Genomic DNA, 22,281 nt, shown 5'->3' on the forward strand with positions numbered 1-22,281 from the left:
TTGGAATGAAAGCCTTGTTTATGTTTCCTCGGAGGAGACTTACTGCAAACCATCGTTTTAGCAGGATTTTGCAAAACTATAAATAACCTGACCTTTTTCTGTTTTTGAAGCTGCTCCCATTGTTATTGCATGAGAGTCCCAAGCCATGTTATTCTATGGATACTGTTTGTTGCTTCCAAATGCCAGAAACCATTTGTGTTTTTGTTAGTCTCAATCCCTGGTCAGCTCCATGCACTTCATCAGCTCCCTGAGAAACTAATCAGGCCGGCACACTCCGAGAATTAGAAGCACAGAGAAAATGAGAGTGTGAGTTGTGAGGAGTCATAGTTCATTATAAAACATTTACCTGATGGAAGACAAGCAGGTGCATCAACAAAGCACCAGACTGTAGCACATGACATCACTTTAACAACAAAGGATGGGTTGCCATGAGAACTGTAATAGGGAAAAGTCAGATGGACACACTCTGGAGCCAAACCAGACCAATCCAGCCTCTGAACTGAGAAACATCTGACTGCACTGCACACACACAGACCCAGTTAGGATATAACAACTTGCAATACAGTCTCTTTTATCTTTAGGCTAAAAGCAAATTTGAGAGATCAAGAACTTGGATGTCAACCTGTGTGTTTTGAATACAAATGTACAATGTTCATATTAATGAGAAGTTAAGATTCGGGGAAGAATTATTATCAGAGATTTGATGCAATTCACAATTCACAGCACAGGCTAAAGCCAAACTGAGGTTTCCCTGTTGACATTTTTGTCCACATGATGTCCATGCACTTACTAGTGTCTTACCAGCCAGGAGGTGATACATTTACTTTTGAAACCCAAGCATGGTTAATGGAAAACTAAATGGAACTAAACCCTGTTCTGGAGAAATACCCAAGGAGAGCGATTCATTTAAAACAAATACTTGAACACAAAGTCAAAAGTCATCCCACAGCTAAAACATTTGAGTTTCTTGGTTTTCCATAGGTCCCCCTTAATGTTGCTACAGCATACTATTCTACATGGTTATTACACGTCTTATGGGAGCATACAATATATCACTGTGCCCTACATTTATCCACTTGAAAAGTACCTGTAGAGAGAGATGTGTTTGTGCCTGCATACATCATTCAAAACTGATCTGCAAGATGTGAGAAGTATGCATTTGACACAATATATAAAATCAGTCAAGGACAGAAGAAAAAGATACCATGTAAGAAAAAACAGATCATGTGGTTGTATGGAAGCCCTTTGAAACTTTTTGGCTATTTTTGCAGTGGGAAGCAACAATATCCTTTGGGAACAAAATTCAAGAATTAAATTACAAATTTATATTTTATGACAGACTGATGTAGGATCTTTTTTTTTTACATCTAGTCTGGTATACAATCTACAAGTATATATATATACACATCTCACACTCCAATCTGTGGGTGTGAGGGGATTCCTGGACTACTCTGATGTGTGTGGAGTATCTCCCCTTCAATCTGCAGCTCTCTGAGGTAGACTCCCAGGTGAATGCTGGCTGACCTGCTTATCTTTATGTTGTTGCCCTTCAGAAGCAAAATAAAGTGCCTTAGGCTGGCAAACTCAATATGTAATATATTATTTTTCTCCTTCCGTTTTCATCTTCTGTCCAGAAGACACCGTATCTCAGTTGTCATAGAAATGCATTGGCTCACACTTGTTTTTTGCCAGCCATGGTGAGAAGGATGATATGTAATCAGATTTGTAGAGGAGGGGTAATGGATGTAACCAGTCCTCTTGTAAGGTTCAACCCATGGGACGCCTCTTGCTGTCAATGTGTGAACTGCCCAGAAGAAGCCAGAGACTCTGCTGGGTTTGGGTGAAGTGGAACGCAATTCATCAGACACCTACCAAGCAGGGTTTTTTACACAGTGAATTGCAGTGCTATTGCATGATATGGGTCAAGCAAAGACTGTCGCAGAATAAAAGTATATTCCCATCATCTTTTGAAGTCAGCTAGTCTGATATTAAATTATTATTCAGATTTTCCTGTGGTGGAAGCTGTTCAAAGCAGGTTTCTAAAAAATTACGGTTATGGAAAAATTGAGACAAAAAGGTCCTCGAACAGTTATCCTTTGTCTTTTAGTAATCATTTCAATGAAAGACACTTCCCAACTACAGTATGATAAGCTTTGGAAAATTGTCACTATATTAGAACTAGTGCTGATTTGTAGATCCTAATAAAGTTATCAGTCAGTATGTAAGATGTTCCATTGTAGTGTAAAGGAAACATTCAGCTTTTCACAACAAACCATTCTTAAACATGTGTTCTGCCCTGGGGCACACAAAAACAAACACACATGCATACACACACACACACACACACACGTGCACACAAAAACACACTTTAATAGACTGTATACACACACACACACACACACAAGTTCCCCCTGTGTATCACTCAGCTATTTCTCTCAGTTGCAGCCCATTCCCAGCAGACAATTTGCAAAAGCTTTTCTGTTCTTTTAGTTTTTAAATGGGCATAATCTCCAGTTGTTTGTTAGTCAGTTTCACAAAAATCATGGGTATCTGCTGTGTAATGACATTATGTTAATGCTTTCCCCCTGACTGGCACTCTATTGGGACTAGCCGGCCTGTCTTAATAGCCCTCCTGCCAGCGTGGCCATCTTTCATCCCTGTCCTCACACCTGGTCGTCCCCCTTTGCAGGGATCCCATGGAAGGCCGTAATTAAATGTCATTCAGACACTGAGAGCTGAACGCCAAGAGTCATCCACCACTGCTGTGAATGCATTAACATTTAATTTCCTTAAAGTTTAGTCTGTTGGTTAAAGGAAGTCAATACCATTTTCTAACATTATAATGCTTATTGAGGGAGGAATATTAGGGGGCATCCGGTTGCATTTTTAGAAGTTTGTTTTTTTCTCAGCATTCACATAATCAAATCTGAACAACCACCACTTCATTGAGAGGACAATAAACTGTACTACACAATGCAAGGTCATCAGCTTGAACTTCAGGGTCCGTAAATAGACACTCTCTCTTGGAAACACTTTACGTGATTCATTGCAGTAAGTAGAAACTCTAAAACTGCTTTCCTGGCTTTCAGAACTTGGAACACAGGTATAGGAGGCAGATAAATAGGTTAGTATCTCTAGAGGTCTTATCTGACTCTCTGGTTGACACCAGACACCGGCTGCTGGCAGAATCACTGCACGTCTCTCAGGCTGCCATTGCACAGTCAGTGTGTGGGCATTAGTTGAGGTTGTCAAGGTAACAGGTTCTTACACACTGGTAAACTGCAAAAGCCTTGGCTCCCAATGTAACAACACACTGCAGGACTGTGCACTTATCGAGCTTCAGGAATGATTGGAAACAATTACACTTGATAATGTTCATTCTTTTTATGGAAGGTGGGTTATTTTCCCCCCTGATCTTTGCTGACACGTTTTTGAGTGCACCAAGCAACTGCCAGTCCCACTGTGCTTTAGGACTAATTGATTGTTCTCAGTCACACAGATACTGCGTTTGCATCTCTGCCAGCCATAATAACAAAGGTTTATGTGATAGAGTGCATTTCATATACAAGACCAAGTGCCTTTGTCTTTATTGTTTAATTAAAATAATGAAAATCTATATATGTCCCATAGGTCACGAAATAATTCATCTTATGTCAAAATATGCTTCAATAAATAAAATGGGGATTTCTGCAAAACTGTTCCATTCAAAATACTCAGGGAACAGCAAATGTTGATACTTCATAGGATAACGAATGATCAACTGGAAAATACAACTTGTTGTTTCTCCAATTGTCAAAATGTCCCAATTTTCTCCTTAGAAAACCTGACCATACATACATTAATAGATTGTAATAGCTACCTGAACAGCAGTTGAGATAAGCACTGTCTGATTACCAATACCATTGATACAAATACTGTTCGGTATTACATTGTTGTTACTTTTTATTTAGTTTTTCTTTCCTACAAGAAATATCAAGTAGAGATGTACAGGAGTTCTAGGCAGCAAGAGCATAGTAAACTTCTGGACAACATACACATGTATTTTCATTTTTTACACTTTACAAAGACATTTTGTATGCTACTGGATTTGCCTCTGCCCTAAGCATGTAATGCACAGGTATTCTTCATGGCATTGTGTGGTGCAGGATTTCTGAAGCATATAAAACAATAGACACCTTCACACACACCTGCATGCAAATCAGACACCCTATGCATACATACAAGACAGTCTGCTTAGCATTCAGAAGTGCAGAAAGCTCTTTAGTGGGGATATCATCTTCCTGTTACAACAGCTCATTTAGAAGCCATGTTTCCAAATGGTTAAAACATACAGTATGTAACTTAGTGACAGAAACTAGTGCTCTTGGAGTTATTTTTAGGAATGCAGAACACTTCAGTTTCTAATCATTAAATTTGCAGTAAGCTTTCAGAATGTACTCATATCTTGAATTAAATGGACAGAATGTTCATTTTAAAAATGAAAGGCTATTTTACTTTCCGCACCATCAAGCTCGATATTGAAAGAATATTTTGAAAGACAGGGGAGCATCTGTCAGCCGTAAAGTGGGGCAAATTAACAGAAAATTCATTCAGAATAAAAAATGTAGGGGTATTCATTACATTCATCACTTAAAACTAGCTACAGATGACAGAGAATGGAACATCGATGTATGCCCATCCTGCAGCAGACAATAAAAAAAAGATTAACAGTCAAACTAAACTAATGGTGTTTTCAGCAGCACTAGCCAGAGCTAAACACTAACCATCGCTCAGTATTCATGATGGTATGAGGACAGTTTAGTCTGCGTTTCTCTGACAGTGGAATCATTCAGTAGACGTCTGCCTGAGTGAGCAGCAGCTGAGCAGCACACGCCACGAACAGAGCGCCGACCTCCCGTGGAAAGGTCATCCCTTTCAGATTGTAAAGAGACGGAAGCATGCAAAGAACAACACCGCATACATATGAGCTTGTTCACCGTGTAGAGCAGACACATCCTTTAAATTAGGTTAAAGTTCATAAGCGAGCCTCCATTTTGCATTATTATTATTCATGATGCTGCTTCCTACATGTCACCAACTGGAAAGATTACAACAAACATTGTGCATTTCAATGTCCCAAATGGTTTGAAGCGTTAGGCTCAATAGAATTGTACTGCTGGAAAGGACATTTCTTAAATAGATATTGAAACAGGCTTTCAAGAATGGTACCACAGGGATTTTGCAATGGTTGCTCAATTCCATCCCACTGGAGTAATTTGCTGGTTAAAACAAGTTCAATAGGAAGGACTACAGCATTCATAGATGCAATGAAAGGCATATTCTTTTTCTAGTGCAAGTTGTTTCTGCTTAATGACAGCAAAGTGAAAAACTCTTTGATCTTTCTCTGCCTAGTTATTATTATTTTTTTTTATTTCTTGGCAGACGCCCTTATCCAGGGTGACTTACAACATAAGTGCAAACAAAGTGCAAAAATACAGAGAAGTACAAGGCATCAATTACAAATTCAATTTGTCTAAAACAGCAATTCAAAATACATTTTACAAATTCCAATTTACAATTTACACAAGTACAGTAAGAGACTTCCTACATCCTGGACGGTGAAAGCTAAGTGCTGTCAGTTAGAGTTTGCCTAGTCACTGTTCCTTTTCGTTAACTGTACTTGGTCTCAAATGTACCATTATTTACTTGGTCAAGTGACTCTACAGGAAATCTTCCTACCAAGGAGCAGGTTGTACTTCAAATGTGCCCTCAATCTCTTGCCAACTTTGACAGAACATGCTCAGAGGTGGGGCACAGCGAGCAGAGCAGGGTCAGCTGAGGGTCCTTGGCCTAACCCGAGAACTGCAAGACTGGGCAAGATCATTGAGAGATGTCAATGGGAAGGGATCTTTAGAGAAACATCTGACAAGAAACCTGGATCCAAAAAATGGGGAGATCTTGGAAATAAATAAGAAGGAAAAGAGGTTTAGGAAAATGTATTAAGTCTTGACTTCCGCCACAAAAAGGAAGCTGAATGGATGACAGGAAAACTGCAGCCACCTTCTTGTCGAGAAACAGCAAGCCAACCTGGCATAAGGTATAGGACAACTCATGACCCCTACAATCAAACTTTTTTTTATCTAGCTCTTTTTTCTCTTGTGGGCAGGACACTGTAGTTTGTTGATGTCTGATTCTTGTGTTCTATTGAGGGAAGGACGTTTTTACGGTATTCAAGTCTGTACATAAACTGATTAACCCTACAATAATTTTCCAAAATATTTTATAAAAATAGTCAGGGATCTAGAGCCATGCAGTCTCCGGTGGCATCCTCCCCAGGTTTCTCCAGGGAAGCTCCGTGTGACAGCTTGGGCAGCAGATGGCAAAATTATGATTTCCTCTTCCAGCCCATTGCTCAGCTGTATAGCACTAATGGAACCATCAGACCCTCAAATGAAGCCTTCAGACCGGAAAAGGCAAGAAAACATCAGGGTGGGATTGGGCTGCTTTACACCCACACACACACAGACCCCGCTGCACATTCAACTATCCTCCACTCATTCTCTTTAAAAGATGGAAGATGTCAAGTGTTTCCTATGAATCTAGTCAATCATTTTAAACATACATCACAGAATTTAGGTAATAGTACTACCAGCTCGCTCACATTCAAAGAAGCACTATTTTCTTTTCTGGAAAACTCAGATAATTGAGATTCATCAATACTTTAAGACTTGCATAGAGAACTGGTCGATTTCCATTGGCTTTTAGTTGTTTGGGATCAAATTCTGACAAACAAAAGTGCCAGGCTCAAAAAAAGTATGTTCCAAAGATTTACTAGGGGTCTTAAATTAAATTGAAATCCGCACATTGATTCAGCTATTAAAACATGGTCCCCATGAAATGTGCACCCCATGCAAAAAGAGCAGTGCATGGGGTGATTTTGATGAATAGACTGTGGTTCACAGCATATTATTGCTCTTGCTGACTTTCTGTAATGAAGTACCTTGACCCTGGCCAGGTCTCTGTGGTGCATGAAAAAGCACTAAATTAAATTAAAGGTTATTGGACAATGCGGTTCTGAGAATGCAAATGATCAATAAAAAGCGAATTGCATAACATTAGGGGGGGACCGAGGTCATGATAGCAGAGTTGCTTTGGTTTATTAGGTACTGCCGCTTAAATGCAAAACTAACCTGGAATTCCATTAAAACCTTATACTTTTTTCTTTAATGTGGCAGAGAATTAAGAATACACGAATCCTTTATTAAGTACGTTGTCAAGCAAATAGTAGATGCAAATACCCAAACATAACGAAGTTCAGGACTGGGCATGCTTGAGAAAGTGGCTACTGAATAAAGCACCTCCACAAATCATCATCTGACCACCCTGGGCTTAAGCACCCAATAGTGCCCATCAGTCTCACACTGGGGAATGACTATGCTCTTTCAGTGAGGTACTTAAAGACTTCAGATTTCATTGCCTGCTCGAAGATTACCGTCATCATGGTCTCTCTGAAGGGTCTGTTGCAAATTGTGAGATTCTGCCAGTGCAGTTTTAACTTTTTTTTATTGTTATTCAAGGGAGGGGTGGGAGTACTTAATGCACAGATGGAAATCGGAATTTAAATTATACATACATTATTGCTCTTCTTCTGTAGCAGTAGCCTGCACCGTGCACCTAACACCTGACAAGGATCAAACTGCTGTCTAATGGGAGTCTAACGTCCATCCCTTTCTGGTACGACTGTTATAATGCTCTGCAATGTGAAAATAGAAAGGAATTCATTATTAACCTTATCCTGGGATGTATGATGTCATCTTAGTGATTATATAACAAACCTTACTTGCTTCAGAATTTACAGATTTAGAGATCCAAGTGCATTCATCTGTGGACGTTTTAGCTATTTATACTGGGAACAAAGATGTTACCTTCAAAGTACAGCACATTTTCAAATTATATCAATGAATAATAGTGTACAAATCTTACTGTTAATAACTTACTGCAATACTTACTGCTCAATCAACAAGCTTCGTTAACTTTGCGAGTGACAAGCTCACAGATTCACTCCTGACCAATCCATCCGTTCTGGAGTGGTGCCGATTGAAAAGGGATTTAGCGTCATGCCAATATTATTGAGCCATGCTGGAGCTACTTATTGACTCCCACTTGTCTAGGAGACGGCTCTGATGTAGATTAATGCAGCGATTCTCCTTGATCTATTATTTTTTTAAACTTTCTAAATAAATAACTAGATCACTGAAACATGAAAAAGCCCAAAGATTGACAGGTGTACGAATTTCAAATCTCAGCAAAATGAGAAGCAATGAAAACTGCAGAAACAAATCAGAACTATGGACTATGGGCACCACAGCATGTGAAGGAGAAATCTGGGTGAAGTGAGAGAAAAAAGAATGACGGCTGGAATAGGTTCTGAAGAGGGCCAAAAACTAAACACAAAACCTGCTAAAGTCATAGGTCAGGAAGAGGTATTATTAATCACCCCCTCCATAAAGTATTCTTCAGAGTTTCAGTTAGTTTTTTTTTTTTATTAAGCACCACCCCGAAAGACTGACAGTTAAAACGTTAACCCTTTAATTGATTTAGGTAAACTCTGGCTGCCATGTGGCTCTTCTGTGTTTGTGCCCGAGTCCTTACATTTTCTGCTTCTGTGTATTTGTCTAAAATTAGCTGCAGTAATTTAGAATGAGTACATTGCGCTGCATTATGGATTAGCTGCTTGCCATTGGATGCGAAGCTCCAGGGTTCAAGTGCTTTGTCGGTCATGTTTTCTAATCCCATTACGGTCATTCAAATTGAGCCCAGCCAGGGTTTAAGAGGACGCCGCCGCCTACCGTAAATCATTACATCACCAGTGCCGTTTGATGTTGAGGCAAAGGCAACAAATTCGCCATCTTCATTCTTATCACTGAAGCACAAGATTTATAGGTTAACAGTTAGCGAGACACCATTTTGAAGCTTTTAACCAGACAGAATTTAACAAGCACTCTCCTAAGGGACAATAGATGTGCAGACTTGATAGATCTTTTTAAAGAAGCTGATCTGTGACCTGAAAAATCATTAAAAGCAAAAGAACACAAGAAAGGTTACATATGAAATACTTCTCTTGCTGGCAGGCTATTACCCGAAGACCTCATTACTTTTTTATTTTTTGGGAAAATCCACATTCACAACCACAACATGGTTAGGTAGCTGTCCATAACCCTGGCCAAATAAAAACGCATCAAAACAAATGAATATTATATATATTAAAAAAATACATCTCAAGAAACAACAATTTGACTCCAATAAAAAAAAAATGGTAATCTGCATTGACTCCTGCACACTCCACAAGCCAGTAGCCACTCAGGCAAAGACATGCAGATGCCTTTGACAAGTCTGATCTTATCCACTAATTAAAACAGGAGCCAACAGAAGTAGCATGCAATCTTTGTTTCACTGTCAGATTAAGAGCTTGTACTGGTTGAGGTTCAAAGTAATGACAGGAGATGTAATGACCCCCAATTCCAATCTGTATGGAGACACGCAAACAAACAAAACAACTAACAATTACCCGTCCCACTCCCCTAAGCACTCCAAATGTTTAGAATCTTGCTTCCTTAACTGGTAGTTTTCCACATTTCAATCAAGCAACCTTGCCTATATTTGCATAAAGCACAGGACAGAGCAAGCATATACCAAGTCACTCCGCAAAACAGGGTAGGAGCTGAGTGGATTCACTTCAGCCCTTCAAGGGTTCATCAGTTCAGCAAAGACTAGACGAGACTGTATGAATCAATTTTTATTTGTATAGTGCCCTTCGCAGAGTAGCCACAGAGTGCAAAGGGTATAAAGGGTTTTGACAGAAACTATCTGTCTATCTCTGCAGGACTGGCCAACACAGGTCCTGGGGAGGAAAAGTGTCTTCTGTTTTTTTGGTTTCATGAAAATGGCTAACTACTTAATGGATTCAATTAGTGAGCTTAGGAAGTCACAATTACCCTCCATTCAAAGTATTCAGAGTTTGTCGATTTAGAGAGACTTATAAAATCAGCAGGATTGTGGATTTCCTGGAACTGGGTTGACCACCACTGGATTAATGGATTGACTTTCCAGTCCCTTATAGACAGACTATAAATATCTCAGTCTTCAGCCTCCTTCACTGACATTGGAACGGACTTCTTAGAGTATAGAGGGAGGGGGAAATTAATAAGAAACAAAAAATACAATTAAACTGATTCAATTTAATAAGAAACGATTTAGCACTCTTTGAGATCAAATATAATTAACAAGCGTGTCAATACCTGCCTTTTTCTGTAAGAATAATCATAAGACTACTGCCTGCTACAGTAATTCAGGTGAGAACACAATTATAATGCTGGAAGTTTAAAACCACAGTTTACTCCAAAATACTGTGCCTATCAGAAGAATCCCATTCAACTGTAGTAATCCGATTGCAACGGACAGCTCCTGTGCCGAAACTGTTACTAACAAGTCTTTCAATGTTCATCAATATGAAAATGAAACCCTTGATTCAAGAAGCCAGATAGCAAGGTCCGTTTTGACACCATTTTGTCTTCTGACAGTTGACAGGAATGAATGAGCAGCGCAGGCAGGATTCTATAATGCAAATGCACAGTGCCGACTTGTGTTGTTCATGTTCCTTTTACTTTAAACTTACTCTAACGCATTTAGACATCAGGAAGGACAGGCTACCGACCCAGAACCCTCTGGACCCATCAAGAGACACTACACTGCTTTTAAAGGACCAGTCCTAGTGCCCTACAGCGAGTGGCAGCCCTTGCTCCTGTCCTGCAGGATTCGATGAGGCACAGGAGAGCTAGATGTTCTCCTGCCGCTTGGGGTTACAAGACTTCATCGCCTCCAGTGACAAACAGGTGAACAGACTTCTTGGACTGAAGCATCTGAGCAGCCCGGCTTGCACCGACCACAGCAGCCAGCCTCTGCATGTCATAGCGGGAGTACAGCACGGTGCAGGTCCAGCTGGCCTCCTCCCCCTGGCTGGACGCCTGCAGCATATTGCACACCTCACTGTAGAAGTGCGGGTAGGTGGGCAGCGCATAGAAGATGAGGTTTTGGATTCCCCTGATGTTATACCTGGATTGAGAGGGACAGGAAGAGGATAATGAAGTCCAAAGCTAACTTTGAATCCCCCCTGGTGTGCCCCTTGTGGAAAAAAAACATTACAGTGCAACTGCTCCACTGACTTCAAATACAGGTTGTTATTTTCGAGTTCCCAGAGAATCCTCAGTGATGTGGCAAATAATAGTAAAAATTGCACTTGCTTCCTAGAATATGGAAAGATACGCCACTTAAAAAGCTGTACTGGGGATGCATGATGTTGCATGTCTTTTTTAAGGCTTTTAAACAAATAAATTCCCTACTCTCCTTCTCAGATCAAACTAATCTTCCCATCTAAAACCATCTAACGTTTACTGACGCACTAAACACAGTCCTACCCTCATCTCCCACCCCCAGTTGTTGAGCAGTTTGTTTTGCAGAGTAGTTGTTGCTGGGCCCAACCCTATCCAGCACAATTCCTAGCTGAACCTTTGCACTACCGCTGGCTCCTTAAGTCAAATGTAGTGCCGACTCAACGATTTACAGTGGAATGAACTCGATGGGTTTGGCACGTCTCTGTAGGAGTCTCGAGATGATGCCCGTCATCACCTTTTGTAGAAGTGGAAGCGCTCGGTGAAGAGCAAGAACTGCCTGTCTCCCTTCTGGAAGAAGTGCCTGGCGCGGGACACCTCGGACTTCTTGGAGTACTCGCAGATGCTGGTGAAGTTGATCTCCTCCTTGCGCAGGAAGTTGCGCAGCCGGACATAGTCGAAGTAGGAGGGCACATAGACCATGGTGTGGGACATCACTGCGTCCCGGTACTGTGGCAGCACCTTGTCCACAAAGAACTGAAACCTACAGAAGCAAAGGCATCAACAGAGTTAGGCCCATCACTACGACATATGGGCAAACATAAGAATAATCAAATTGTAAATCTGATTGAGACACTGGTGATCAATAGTGCCATCTGGTGGTCGGTACACCAGCACTGCACTTTGACGAGAGGCAGTGTATGTACAGCCCAAGTGGAGGGCTTGAGCGGCAGCAGACCTGGCATCCTGATCGGCAAAGCTGTCTGCACTGAACTGCTGGAACACGTGAGGCAGCTGTACCAGCACCTGGCAGATGGAGCCCGCTTTAGGCAGATTCTTCACAGACACCTGGAACCAACACATGATGGTTAACAGCGAGGTCATCAGACCCAGTCCTCAAGGACAGGAAGATTTCTGTTTTTCATTTCACCTCAGCTCTTGATTAGTTATCTGAAATGAACTGAACCAATCACACCTCTTTCTTAGGTCTAATGCAGGTGATGATTGAAAGGTTATACACTTTTGATTTCTCCCTTCCAGCAGACTAAAACAACTTTTGAACATTCCACCTTAAGCGTATGTTTGAGTTTCGGGGGTTAATCATATATTACCCTGACCACATTGAAGTGTACAGGCAGAAGCTGGAAAAAGCAATTCCTAAGGGGTTTTATGCAACAGCCTGCTGGCACAGACTGGCGTGCACAGGCCTGTGGTTTAGTGGAGGGTGGGACGGCACTGACCTGGCCCCTGTAGTTGAAGCAGTGCTTGGTGTGGATGTTGTTGATCTGGGGGTCCTGTGCAGCGCTGAAGATCAGAGTCTGTCTGTAGTACTTGGCCCAGTTATTGAGGTTCCACATCCGCACCCTGGAGAAGTCGACTCCGTGAGAGTCCAGCGGCTGCAGGTTCAGGTGCTTCATCACATGCTGGAATACACAAACGCAATCACATAATGAGGGGCTGCTGCTAACGGCTATTCAAACAACCTTTAAATCCATCTTGTTCAAAACAGGATTGCAACACAGGGCACCAGAGGTGAAAGGCTACGATATGCCCTGTCCCTGCAGCTGTGTCAGGGGAAGGACAGTAAAGATGTGGCGCCGCTCTTACCAGCATGTGCTCCCAATTCTGCATGAGGAAGACGTCGGCCTGGTCAATAACCAGCAGCTCGATGGAGGACAGGAAGTCGAAATCCCTCTTGGCTTCTCCCTCCACCCCCAGCAGTGTGCGCAGGCCCAGCGGAGATGCAATGATGATGTCAGAGGAGTAGAAGGGGGCATAGAGACGGATGCTTTTCTTCAGGATGGCCACCCCTGAAATAGGGACATAAGAGGGGTTAAAGGAGGAATGGCGTGGAGGAAAGGGCACAGAAAATCTCCCATAGTCGGTTGCCCAAAACTTCGATTTCTCTTTGCTCTCTGGAAATTACATTTAAAGAATACAATTATTCAAAAAGGAGACTTGGAGCTAAACGAACAGAGTGAGAGAAAGAGAGATGGAAAGAGTCAAGTTATTCATTAGGGAGAACGGTGGGAGACCAGGGAGAGACCGATAGGGCCACACACCAATCCTGAAGTGGTCGTCCACATTGCCGGAGAAGAGAGCATGATAGTCATCAGGTCTGTGGAGGTTTGAGGGCTTGTCCTCTTGGTCGGCCCCAAATTCGTCCTTAAACCTCTTTTTGTGGCTGACGTCCAGCTTCTTGTCCCCGCTCTCCAGCAGGCTGATGATGGTCTGGACCACGCGCAGCGCCCCACCACGAAACGGCACCATGATCAGCACCTGCAGGCACGTACAGTCAACACCAACTCAACACTCGCCTCCGGTACTATTCATAGTAATGGTTACATCAAATAAATAACATAAAATCACGTTTAACGTTTTCCTATCATATACACTGATCAGCCATAACATTATGACCACCTGCCTAATATTGTGTAGGTCCCCCTTTTGCCACCAGAACAGCCCTGACCCGTCGAGGCATGGACTCCACTAGACCTCTGAAGGTGTGCTGTGGTATCTGGCACCAAGACGTTAGCAGCAGATCCTTTAAGTCCTGTAAGTTGCGAGGTGGGGCCTCCATGGATCGGACTTGTTTGACCAGCACATCCCACAGATGCTCGATTGGACTGAGATCTGGGGAATTTGGAGGCCAAGTCAACACCTTGAACTCGTGATTCATCAGACCAGACCACCTTCTTCCATTGCTCCGTGGTCCAGTTCTGATGCTCACGTGCCCATTGTAGGCGCTTTCGGCGGTGGACAGGGGTCAGCATGGGCACCCTGACAGGTCTGCGGCTACGCAGCCCCATACGCAACAAACTGCGATGCACTGTGTGTTCTGACACCTTTCTATCAGAACCAGCATTCACTTTTTCGGCAATTTGAGCTACAGTAGCTCGTCTGTTGGATCGGACCACACGGGCCAGCCTTCGCTCCCCACGTGCATCAATGGGCCTTGGCCACCCATGACCCTGTCGCCGGTTCACCGCTTTTCCTTCCTTAGAGCACTTTTGATAGGTACTGACTACTGCAGATCGGGAACACCCCACAAGAGCTGCAGTTTTGGAGATGCTCTGACCCAGTCGTCTAGCCTTCACAATTTGGCCCTTGTCAAAATCGCTCAGATCCTTACGCTTGCCCATTTTTCCTGCTTCTAACACATCAACTTTGAAGACAAAATGTGCACTTGCTGCCTAATATATCCCACCCACTGACAGGTGCCATGATAACAAGATTATCAGTGTTATTCTCTTCACCTGTCAGTGGTCATAATGTTGTGGCTGATCAGTGTATGTATCCTATTACATACTCCTCTTTATATTAAACAGGAAAGTTGTCATATTAACTCCAATCATGTCAGCTTGGAAACCAACATCAATTTTAATGTGCAAGATGGAAAGACATTTTGGGTAGTTTAATTTTAAATCAAAAATAAATAAAATTATCAATTTCCAATTAAAAAAAAAAGATTAAAGCACAACAGCGCCATCTGTGTGGGTTCTGTGAATATTGCAGCTACTCTATTTTATGATCACTTGCTCACTTGATCACATGGTTGAAATCCATCCTATGATATGTAAAAACCTGTTTACCAAAAAAAATACATGTAACAATTATCTCATTGTACGTCTATCTCTCTGGCTGTCTGAAGATGAAATGTTCACAGAGGCCCATACAAATCACAATTTCAATAGATGTTCATGTAGCCATGTATTTCTGCTCTTGAGATGGGCTCATGAACCAGTTTAAATACACTTGCACATAGAAGAATTATAAAAAATATATATATATATATATATATATCAGTCAGTAGCAAGTTCTTTTAGTAGCCCTGCAACCTGTTACATGAACTGGCAAAGATTAAACATGCAGATTGCAACATCACCAGAGGGAACTCCAGTCACACCAACTGAAGAGAAAAGCCAGGTACTGATCAGTTTTGTGAATGGAAAGCTGTTAAAAAGAACAAAGGATTACTCACCTTGGGTCGGGTGAGGCCCTGGTCCCGGGGCTCATCCTGCACGCTGGAGCCGTGCTGCTGCTCCCTCAGCTGGCCATTGTGAGAGAGCACCTGGGAGTTGGCCTTTAGCACATGGTTGAGGACGTGCAGACAGTACAGGCGCTGCACCTCAGGCCCTTCGCCCACAGGGGAGCTCTCAGGAAAATACACGTCCCTGTAGGAGCCCATGAGGGCCAGGAGTTCCTGTTGGAGGGGGCTGAGGGCCTGCAAGCCCCCTGAGGGAATGGAGGCCTGGTTCACCTGGGACCAGGTGGCCTCCAGGGGTCTGTGCAGCTGAGCCAGGCTCAGATTCAAATCTCTGGGCACAGTCACTAAACTGTGCCTCTCCAGGCTTGAACTGCACACCAGGTTTCCCAGCCTTGACCACTACAGCAAGAAAGAGAGGGGGGAAAAAAAAAGCATGGTCAAATCAGGTCTCCTTATCAGCTTTATGTATTGCATCTTCACAAACTCACTCATTTGTGGGGGATTGAAAGATATTCATATTGTATATCTGCCTTCCTGCCCCTGACTGGTGAATAGGTGCATTCCAGGCATAAGACTATTAACACAGGTTGTCTGACAGGACTGGGTGAGAGAAAAATGTTAATTCCCTAAAAGTCAATTAATTTTAAATACTACAAAACATTGTGTTGGCCAACAGCTCTCATTTCAGAACCATATAAAAATGTATTTTTTTTTTCATTCCACAAACACAATAAGGGAAAAGAAGTGATCTAACTTCTAATGGTTTTAATAATAATTTGCATTGACTAAGAAATACATGCTTCAGGATCTAACCATAGTGATCTGAAAGTCTCAAATTGGTGTAATCATCAAAGACCTTACTAGCTTATACAATACTTAATTAGCAACATCACTGCAGTCCTAAAGCTGAGCAGTGATCAAAGAAAATTAAACCCCAATGATTAAAGAGTTCATCATAGTTTTCTCCAGGCTTTAACTTGTTAATTAAAACACTTCATATGGAAAAGGAAGAACAAAGACTTCTACTGGAGAAGTTTAAGAGCACTACAGAAAAGCTCACATGGATACAAACACTAGCTAAGGGACTCTGAGGATGCAGATGAGAGCAAAATATATATAACAGTGCATTTCTTGTTTCAGGCTGATATTGTGGCAGTTTATTTTTTCTTTACTGTAGCATTAAATCATATTTCACCGTTTTCCAGGAAATATTAGGTGATGGGGATTTCCTGCAAGTAGCAACGATGCATCCACCACTTGGAGTATTGAAATGGACTTTTCTTCCCAGGCAGGACCAGAGTCTCGGCTCAAAGGGATCATGCACATGATACTCAAGAAGAGAACAATTGGCAGGGAGGGTCAATATACCATCAAGCTTAGATTATCAGTATCTGTAATACTACCATCAGCTCCTGCTGCTTTGCAGGTTCTCAGTTCCCTTCACAAACGCAACGCAGCCCGTTACCTTGGCCTGGGTCCTCGTCTTGGTTCCAGACGAAATGCTCTTCACCTCTTTTTCAGTCAGCTCGGTGTTCAGGTGCTGCATAAATGGGTCTGTAGGGCGAAAGTGGTGTTAAAATAAGTTAATCTTTTGTATTTAGTATCTAAGAAACAAAGTCTCAATACACCAAAAACATGGAGGTTATTATAGTTGATCATTCATTTTTTAGGATAACTTGGATTTAGAGAAGGTGTACGACATTTTCCCAAATATTCTGTGTATTGTAAAAACAGCATACAAAGATGTAGAATAATTTTACAGATAAAGATTGTGTGTACAGAGTGAGTAACCAGTTTGCACTCACCATCCGAGTCTCTATTCTGGGCTGCAGTCTCAGTTCTCTCTTCCTCCTTCTCCACACTGGCCTGGAAGTTGGTCTCCAGACTGAAGAGAGACTCATGCTCCCGATCTGTGAACTCTTCCCAAGTCTCTATTTTGTCACCATCTTTCTCTTCACCCTCTTCTATCCCATGATCCTTCTCCAAATCCTGCTGCTTCTGCCGTGGCTGCTCTTCTGCTTCCGGGTGACCTCCTTCTTCCTCTTCCTCACTCCCAGAGTCACTTTTTCCTCCTGTGAGAGGAGAAAGGCTTGGACACTCTTGCAGCTGTCATAAAGTCTCATTGTGATGGCCAGATAAGATGTTAGAATAACTACCTAACTAAAATAGGGCAAAATAACTAAATACCCATGTGACAGCTCAGCCCTGTCAAGGCACAGCTAGTTTCTATTAAAGTCTTAAATAGAAAAACTGAAGAAAAACACCTGACTGTGTGCTGCAGGGTTTAACATTTGCAAAGCCATTAGTATCACAAACACAATGATTCTTGTAAGTTTCAAAGAGTATGTGGGATTCAAAGATTTTCAGTATGGGCAATATTAGTGAAAGTAAGTAATAAGACATTGTGCCATCTTCTGCTCTCTCTTCCTCACCTTCTTCGTCATCCTCAGTCTCTCCTTCTTCTGCTTCTTCAATCTCACCCTCACTCTCCTCTTCCTCTTCCTCACTCTCCTCCACCTCCTGGGCAGCTGTACTCAATGTTGACAGGAGTTTCTGGTAGGCGGACTCCTGCTCTGGCTCACTCTGTACATCACTATCCACATCGCTCTCTTCACTGGACGGCTCTGGACTATCCACCTGAAATTGACACAGTCCTTATGTCACTGGGATCCATTTACATAGGGATTAACTGGTGGAGCCAACACTTCAATCCACCCCATAGCAGGACTGCGGTACATTTCGACAATGAATGCATTGCAGGGTTGTTATGGAGTACTATACAGTGTGTATTCATCATCAAAGGGATTGTTGGCATTTTGTGATGAATTCTGTGGTAATCTGTCGTACATATTATACTTATAAACACACAATTGTTAGTCTCAAAGGCATACATGTGTACTGGTCACCAAGGAATTAAGTCATCTTATTCACATGTTGGTGAACATTTTTTTTTTTTTTTTAAATCGAACCAAACATCTCGGGGGGTCTACGTCATACTAAAAATATCAATACAACGTCTCACATGTAAAGGCCACACATACGTAAGGAAATAAAAACACAGATTCTCAATCAAGTAATTACTGTATGCCTCTTGCGAAGAACTACACCATGAGCTACTAGATCCTTTGCGTTTACATGCTCAGATAAGTACACCAAAATACATTACATACATACATACATACATTACAAAAATTGACTTCTTATCTCCCCTTGTGTTCTACTAATATCCATAGTAATAATAAATACATAAATAAAAAATGTAATGCATAAGTGATGCATAATGTTTGAATATGTAAGTAAAAGCAAGAATAATAACAACACAATAACATACCAGTTGTAGTATTTGGGTCTTCTCTGCTTTTTCATTTATACTGGAAGATAAACAGAATACGTGATATTACATAAAACAAAGTATGCAAAATTCGTCCTGTATCGCAGAATACAAAAATAAGACGCAACTGGACTGCGCACGGCCATGAACCGTACAGTAAGCGATCTCTTAAGAACAAAACCTCAAGCTGTTGCTTACGTATCATGAAAGGGATGCTGTTCTCCAAATTCCTTGAGATGCTTTTTCTGCTTTTTAGTCAAATTGCTAATAGTCTGATTTATCGGTCTTTTCTTCCCCATGTCTGCTATACTACAGGATCCACGTGTGTCGAGAGAGACTTCCGTAAAACACTGAAGAGTCCGTTTTGACCAATAAGAATCGAGAGAGGCTTTTGCGTCATATTAAGGCGACACACATATCAACGATTTAAAAGTAAGCAAAGAAAAACAACGAAGATTTAGGCCACAGTAGGGTGAAGTTCATTCGTAATAACATTTGATATATGTAAATACATTATACAACTATATTTATTTATATAACACCTATATAAAATATATAGGTTGTGTCTGTCCACCCCTTAGGCTGCAGATACAAGTCTTGTGTCTAGGTGAAAAAGACCAAAATAAGCTCTAAAATCAAGTAAACCCGAAGCAACCGTCGTCCATCTTGGTGAAGCGGCGCAGTCAGTAGCTGAAGGAGAATATGCCCACGAGTTGCGCAGCATACGGCTGTACCAACATCAGGACCAGGCGCTGCGGAGTGAGCTTTCACAGGTGGACACAATCTCCTTTCTAAATACTTGCAAATCAAACTATTTCAATTTTTTTCCCTTGTTCTTACTATTTTTCTCCTTCTGTGTCGTGATTTTAAAAAAAGATTTAGCTATGAATACATCTAGCTTCCAGACTCTGTACCATATATTTAGAATTAAAAATAAGACTCAGCATTCAGTGGTACTGTTTGTAATAGACAAAGTCATCCAGATTAGATAGACAATGCCGAAACGTCACGCATAATGAACTGTAATAATATGCATACTAATTATGAATAAGTGCTGTAAATAAATGTAGTTTTTGTTTTGTGCGACATTGCTCCCCATGTAACTAGAATGGACAAATTGTATGTCGTAACAAGAAACAAAGTTATTGAATCTTGTCTTCTAAGCAGAAAATGACAATGAAGCGTGCAGTAATATGAAATCGGCATACATGTATTTGTTTTAAGCCACTTACAGCAGGTATTAGATTGAGCTTTTTAAAAGTGAGATGTTTACTGTGTCATTGAATGCTGGTTGAAATAATGAAGCGTTGCGACAATGTGCAGTAGGCAGTAGATCTGGTGAGACGTCCACTCACTGCCGGCATTCATTCTTTACAGAATCTGACTTTTCTAAAGCATTTACAAAACACAGGACATCAGCCAGAAGGACACGGATATCCATCCTAGAAGAAAGCTAATGCATTACAGTAAGATTGCAGGAGATCTCCAGTGAATTAACCAGTGCAGTGCTTCGTCTTCCACACATCCTCAGGTTCCCGTTAAACAAGGAGAGGAGAGCTGCGTGGATCCGACGCGTGCGCAGAGTGGATTTCGTCCCCTCTCTCTACACCTTCCTCTGCTCGGACCATTTCGAGGCGTCCTGCTTCGACCGGACGGGCCAGACTGTCAGACTGAGAGAGGATGCCGTGCCTACGATCTTTAACTTCCCGGGGCAAAAACATAAAATGGTACACCATCATCTTCTGCAACACTAGTCTGACACCTCCCAAAACTTAATTCTTTGTCATCAGTATTCTCAACCCTCTCTCTCTCTCGGCTTCTCTCCCGAGTTTAAGGGAAATCGTTTTTTCTTCTATTCGAATTGTTCTTCACGTCATCTGTATCTTTACTAGACAATTTTCCATTGTAATCATTCCTTAACAATGTAATCAATGCAGTAGGTTTGAATTCAGTTTCAATATCTGCCTATAAACACTGTTTCTTTTGCTAGTTTCTTTGTATTTTATAGAATTGCCATGGTCTTGAGCAGGGTCTCTCTGACATGGTGCCTGTTGTCGTCACTCACATAGGTATCCAGTCCTCGAGAGACGGCCACCAGCCAGAAAGCAATGGCCCCCATTGAGGCCTCCACCCCGGCTTCCCCAGGGCAGCCTGTGCGCAGCCCTGATGTCTATGAAGACCACAGCTACTGTCTGGTCAGCCTCTCAGCTGCCAAGGAGAAGATCTTAGACCTGAAGGAGCAGCTGGAGGCAGCCAGAAAGAAGCTGAAAGCCAGCCAGCAGCGGGAGAGGCGGCTGGGCATGCGCTGGGCAGAGATGAAAGAGTTGGTGTCTTGCCTGAAGAGGAAGAAACTCATCCCATCAGGGCCACCCTTGGAAGTCATAGAGAGCACCTTGAGCAGCATGGATTTAAAAGTCCTGATGAAGGAGATGAAGGCTCAATCCAGGAGTGCTTACCACCGGTATTATAGCTTCGAGTCCATGCATTTCTGCCTGACATTGCACTTCCATGCCCCAGAGGCCTACAAGTATGTAGAGCAGCACCTTGACCTGCCCAGCCCCAGTGTGCTGAGAGAGTGGGCAGATACGGTCACTGAACCCCCTTTCACAGAGGAGGTGTTTGACTGGCTGAATGGCTACACCCTGCAGGGCATGGAGTTCTACCTGTGTGTCCATGGGGGGAAAATACAGGCTGACGAGGACTGGGACAGCTCCAATGAGGAGGACTTTGAAGCAGACAAGCCTCCTCAGAGTGCCCTGCAGGACTCCACTGCAAGTGAAGCTTTGGCATTGCTGCTGGTTGCTGTAAACGGAAACTTGAAGTTGCCCTTGGCATACGCCCTGAGCGCTGACTTATCAGGAAAGGCTTTAAAAGACTTAATTCACCTGTGCCTGGTGAAGCTCTATGACTTTGGGATCTCCATAAAGGAGATGACATTTGATGACATTTCTACTGACATCTTCAAAAGCAAAGTCCCCAAGGAAGAACTTTATACCTTACTTTTGAATTTCTTTTTTTCTCACTCACGTGAAACTCCACTGTAAAATGTTTACAAAGTGTCCACAAGCTGTTTCTGAATTTTCACACACCATTGTGAAATACTTATTTATGTCTCTTAAACTTCAGATCAGGATAATATTGCTTTGGGAAAATTACTTTGTAAATTTAAGAGAACCTAAAAAATAACCTATTTTCAGTAGAGGAGGAGGAATGTTTCATATGTTCGGCTTTAATGTTAAACAGTTTAAGTTGTTGACAATTTCAGTTTTCAATTCTCAGTTACAAAGTCTTTTAAATGTAATGTTGAATTAAGTCATACTGTATAATTATTAAGTTATACTCAATAGTGCATTATATCAGTATTTGATCAGGAGTGCTAGGATGTTGTTAATGCTGTTTGCTTGTTTTTCCCACAGAGAAATAAAAACAAAGCTTGTTGATTTTGCCTCCAGAGCAATGATTCCCCCCACCCCCACCATCTTTTCTATCCAATTATGTTAACCTCTTTATATCCTGTTTTGGAGACCAATTTGCTGTAACTGGACTTATCTGTGAAAACAAAATAAAACAAAGTCCCCAGAGGCATTGGTTGTGAA

The 22,281-nt window shown here is 41.9% G+C and overlaps 2 protein-coding genes across 2 annotated transcripts; one reads left to right on the forward strand and one right to left on the reverse strand.

Annotated features, from left to right (window-relative positions):
- Positions 1-9,222: 9,222 nt before the first annotated feature.
- Positions 9,223-19,046, reverse strand: utp25 (UTP25 small subunit processor component). The gene is made up of 12 exons (XM_066703530.1): positions 18,884-19,046; positions 18,686-18,725; positions 17,787-17,991; positions 17,160-17,426; positions 16,820-16,908; positions 15,349-15,753; positions 13,430-13,646; positions 12,975-13,177; positions 12,608-12,790; positions 12,106-12,215; positions 11,665-11,910; positions 9,223-11,091 (listed from the first exon to the last, which is right to left on the reverse strand). The coding sequence occupies exons 1-12, from the start codon at positions 18,982-18,984 to the stop codon at positions 10,839-10,841; spliced, it is 2,319 nt and encodes a 772-aa protein (XP_066559627.1). The 5' UTR covers positions 18,985-19,046; the 3' UTR covers positions 9,223-10,838.
- A 64-nt stretch (positions 19,047-19,110) lies between these two features.
- On the forward strand, positions 19,111-22,281 carry LOC136749339 (THAP domain-containing protein 2). Its single transcript, XM_066703543.1, has 3 exons — positions 19,111-19,458; positions 20,217-20,412; positions 20,755-22,281. Exons 1-3 carry the CDS (start codon positions 19,388-19,390, stop codon positions 21,727-21,729), a joined length of 1,242 nt encoding a protein of 413 aa, XP_066559640.1. The 5' UTR covers positions 19,111-19,387; the 3' UTR covers positions 21,730-22,281.

The sequence above is a fragment of the Amia ocellicauda genome, chromosome 1 (assembly GCF_036373705.1).
Source record: "Amia ocellicauda isolate fAmiCal2 chromosome 1, fAmiCal2.hap1, whole genome shotgun sequence".
NCBI classification, from domain to species: Eukaryota; Metazoa; Chordata; class Actinopteri; order Amiiformes; family Amiidae; genus Amia; species Amia ocellicauda.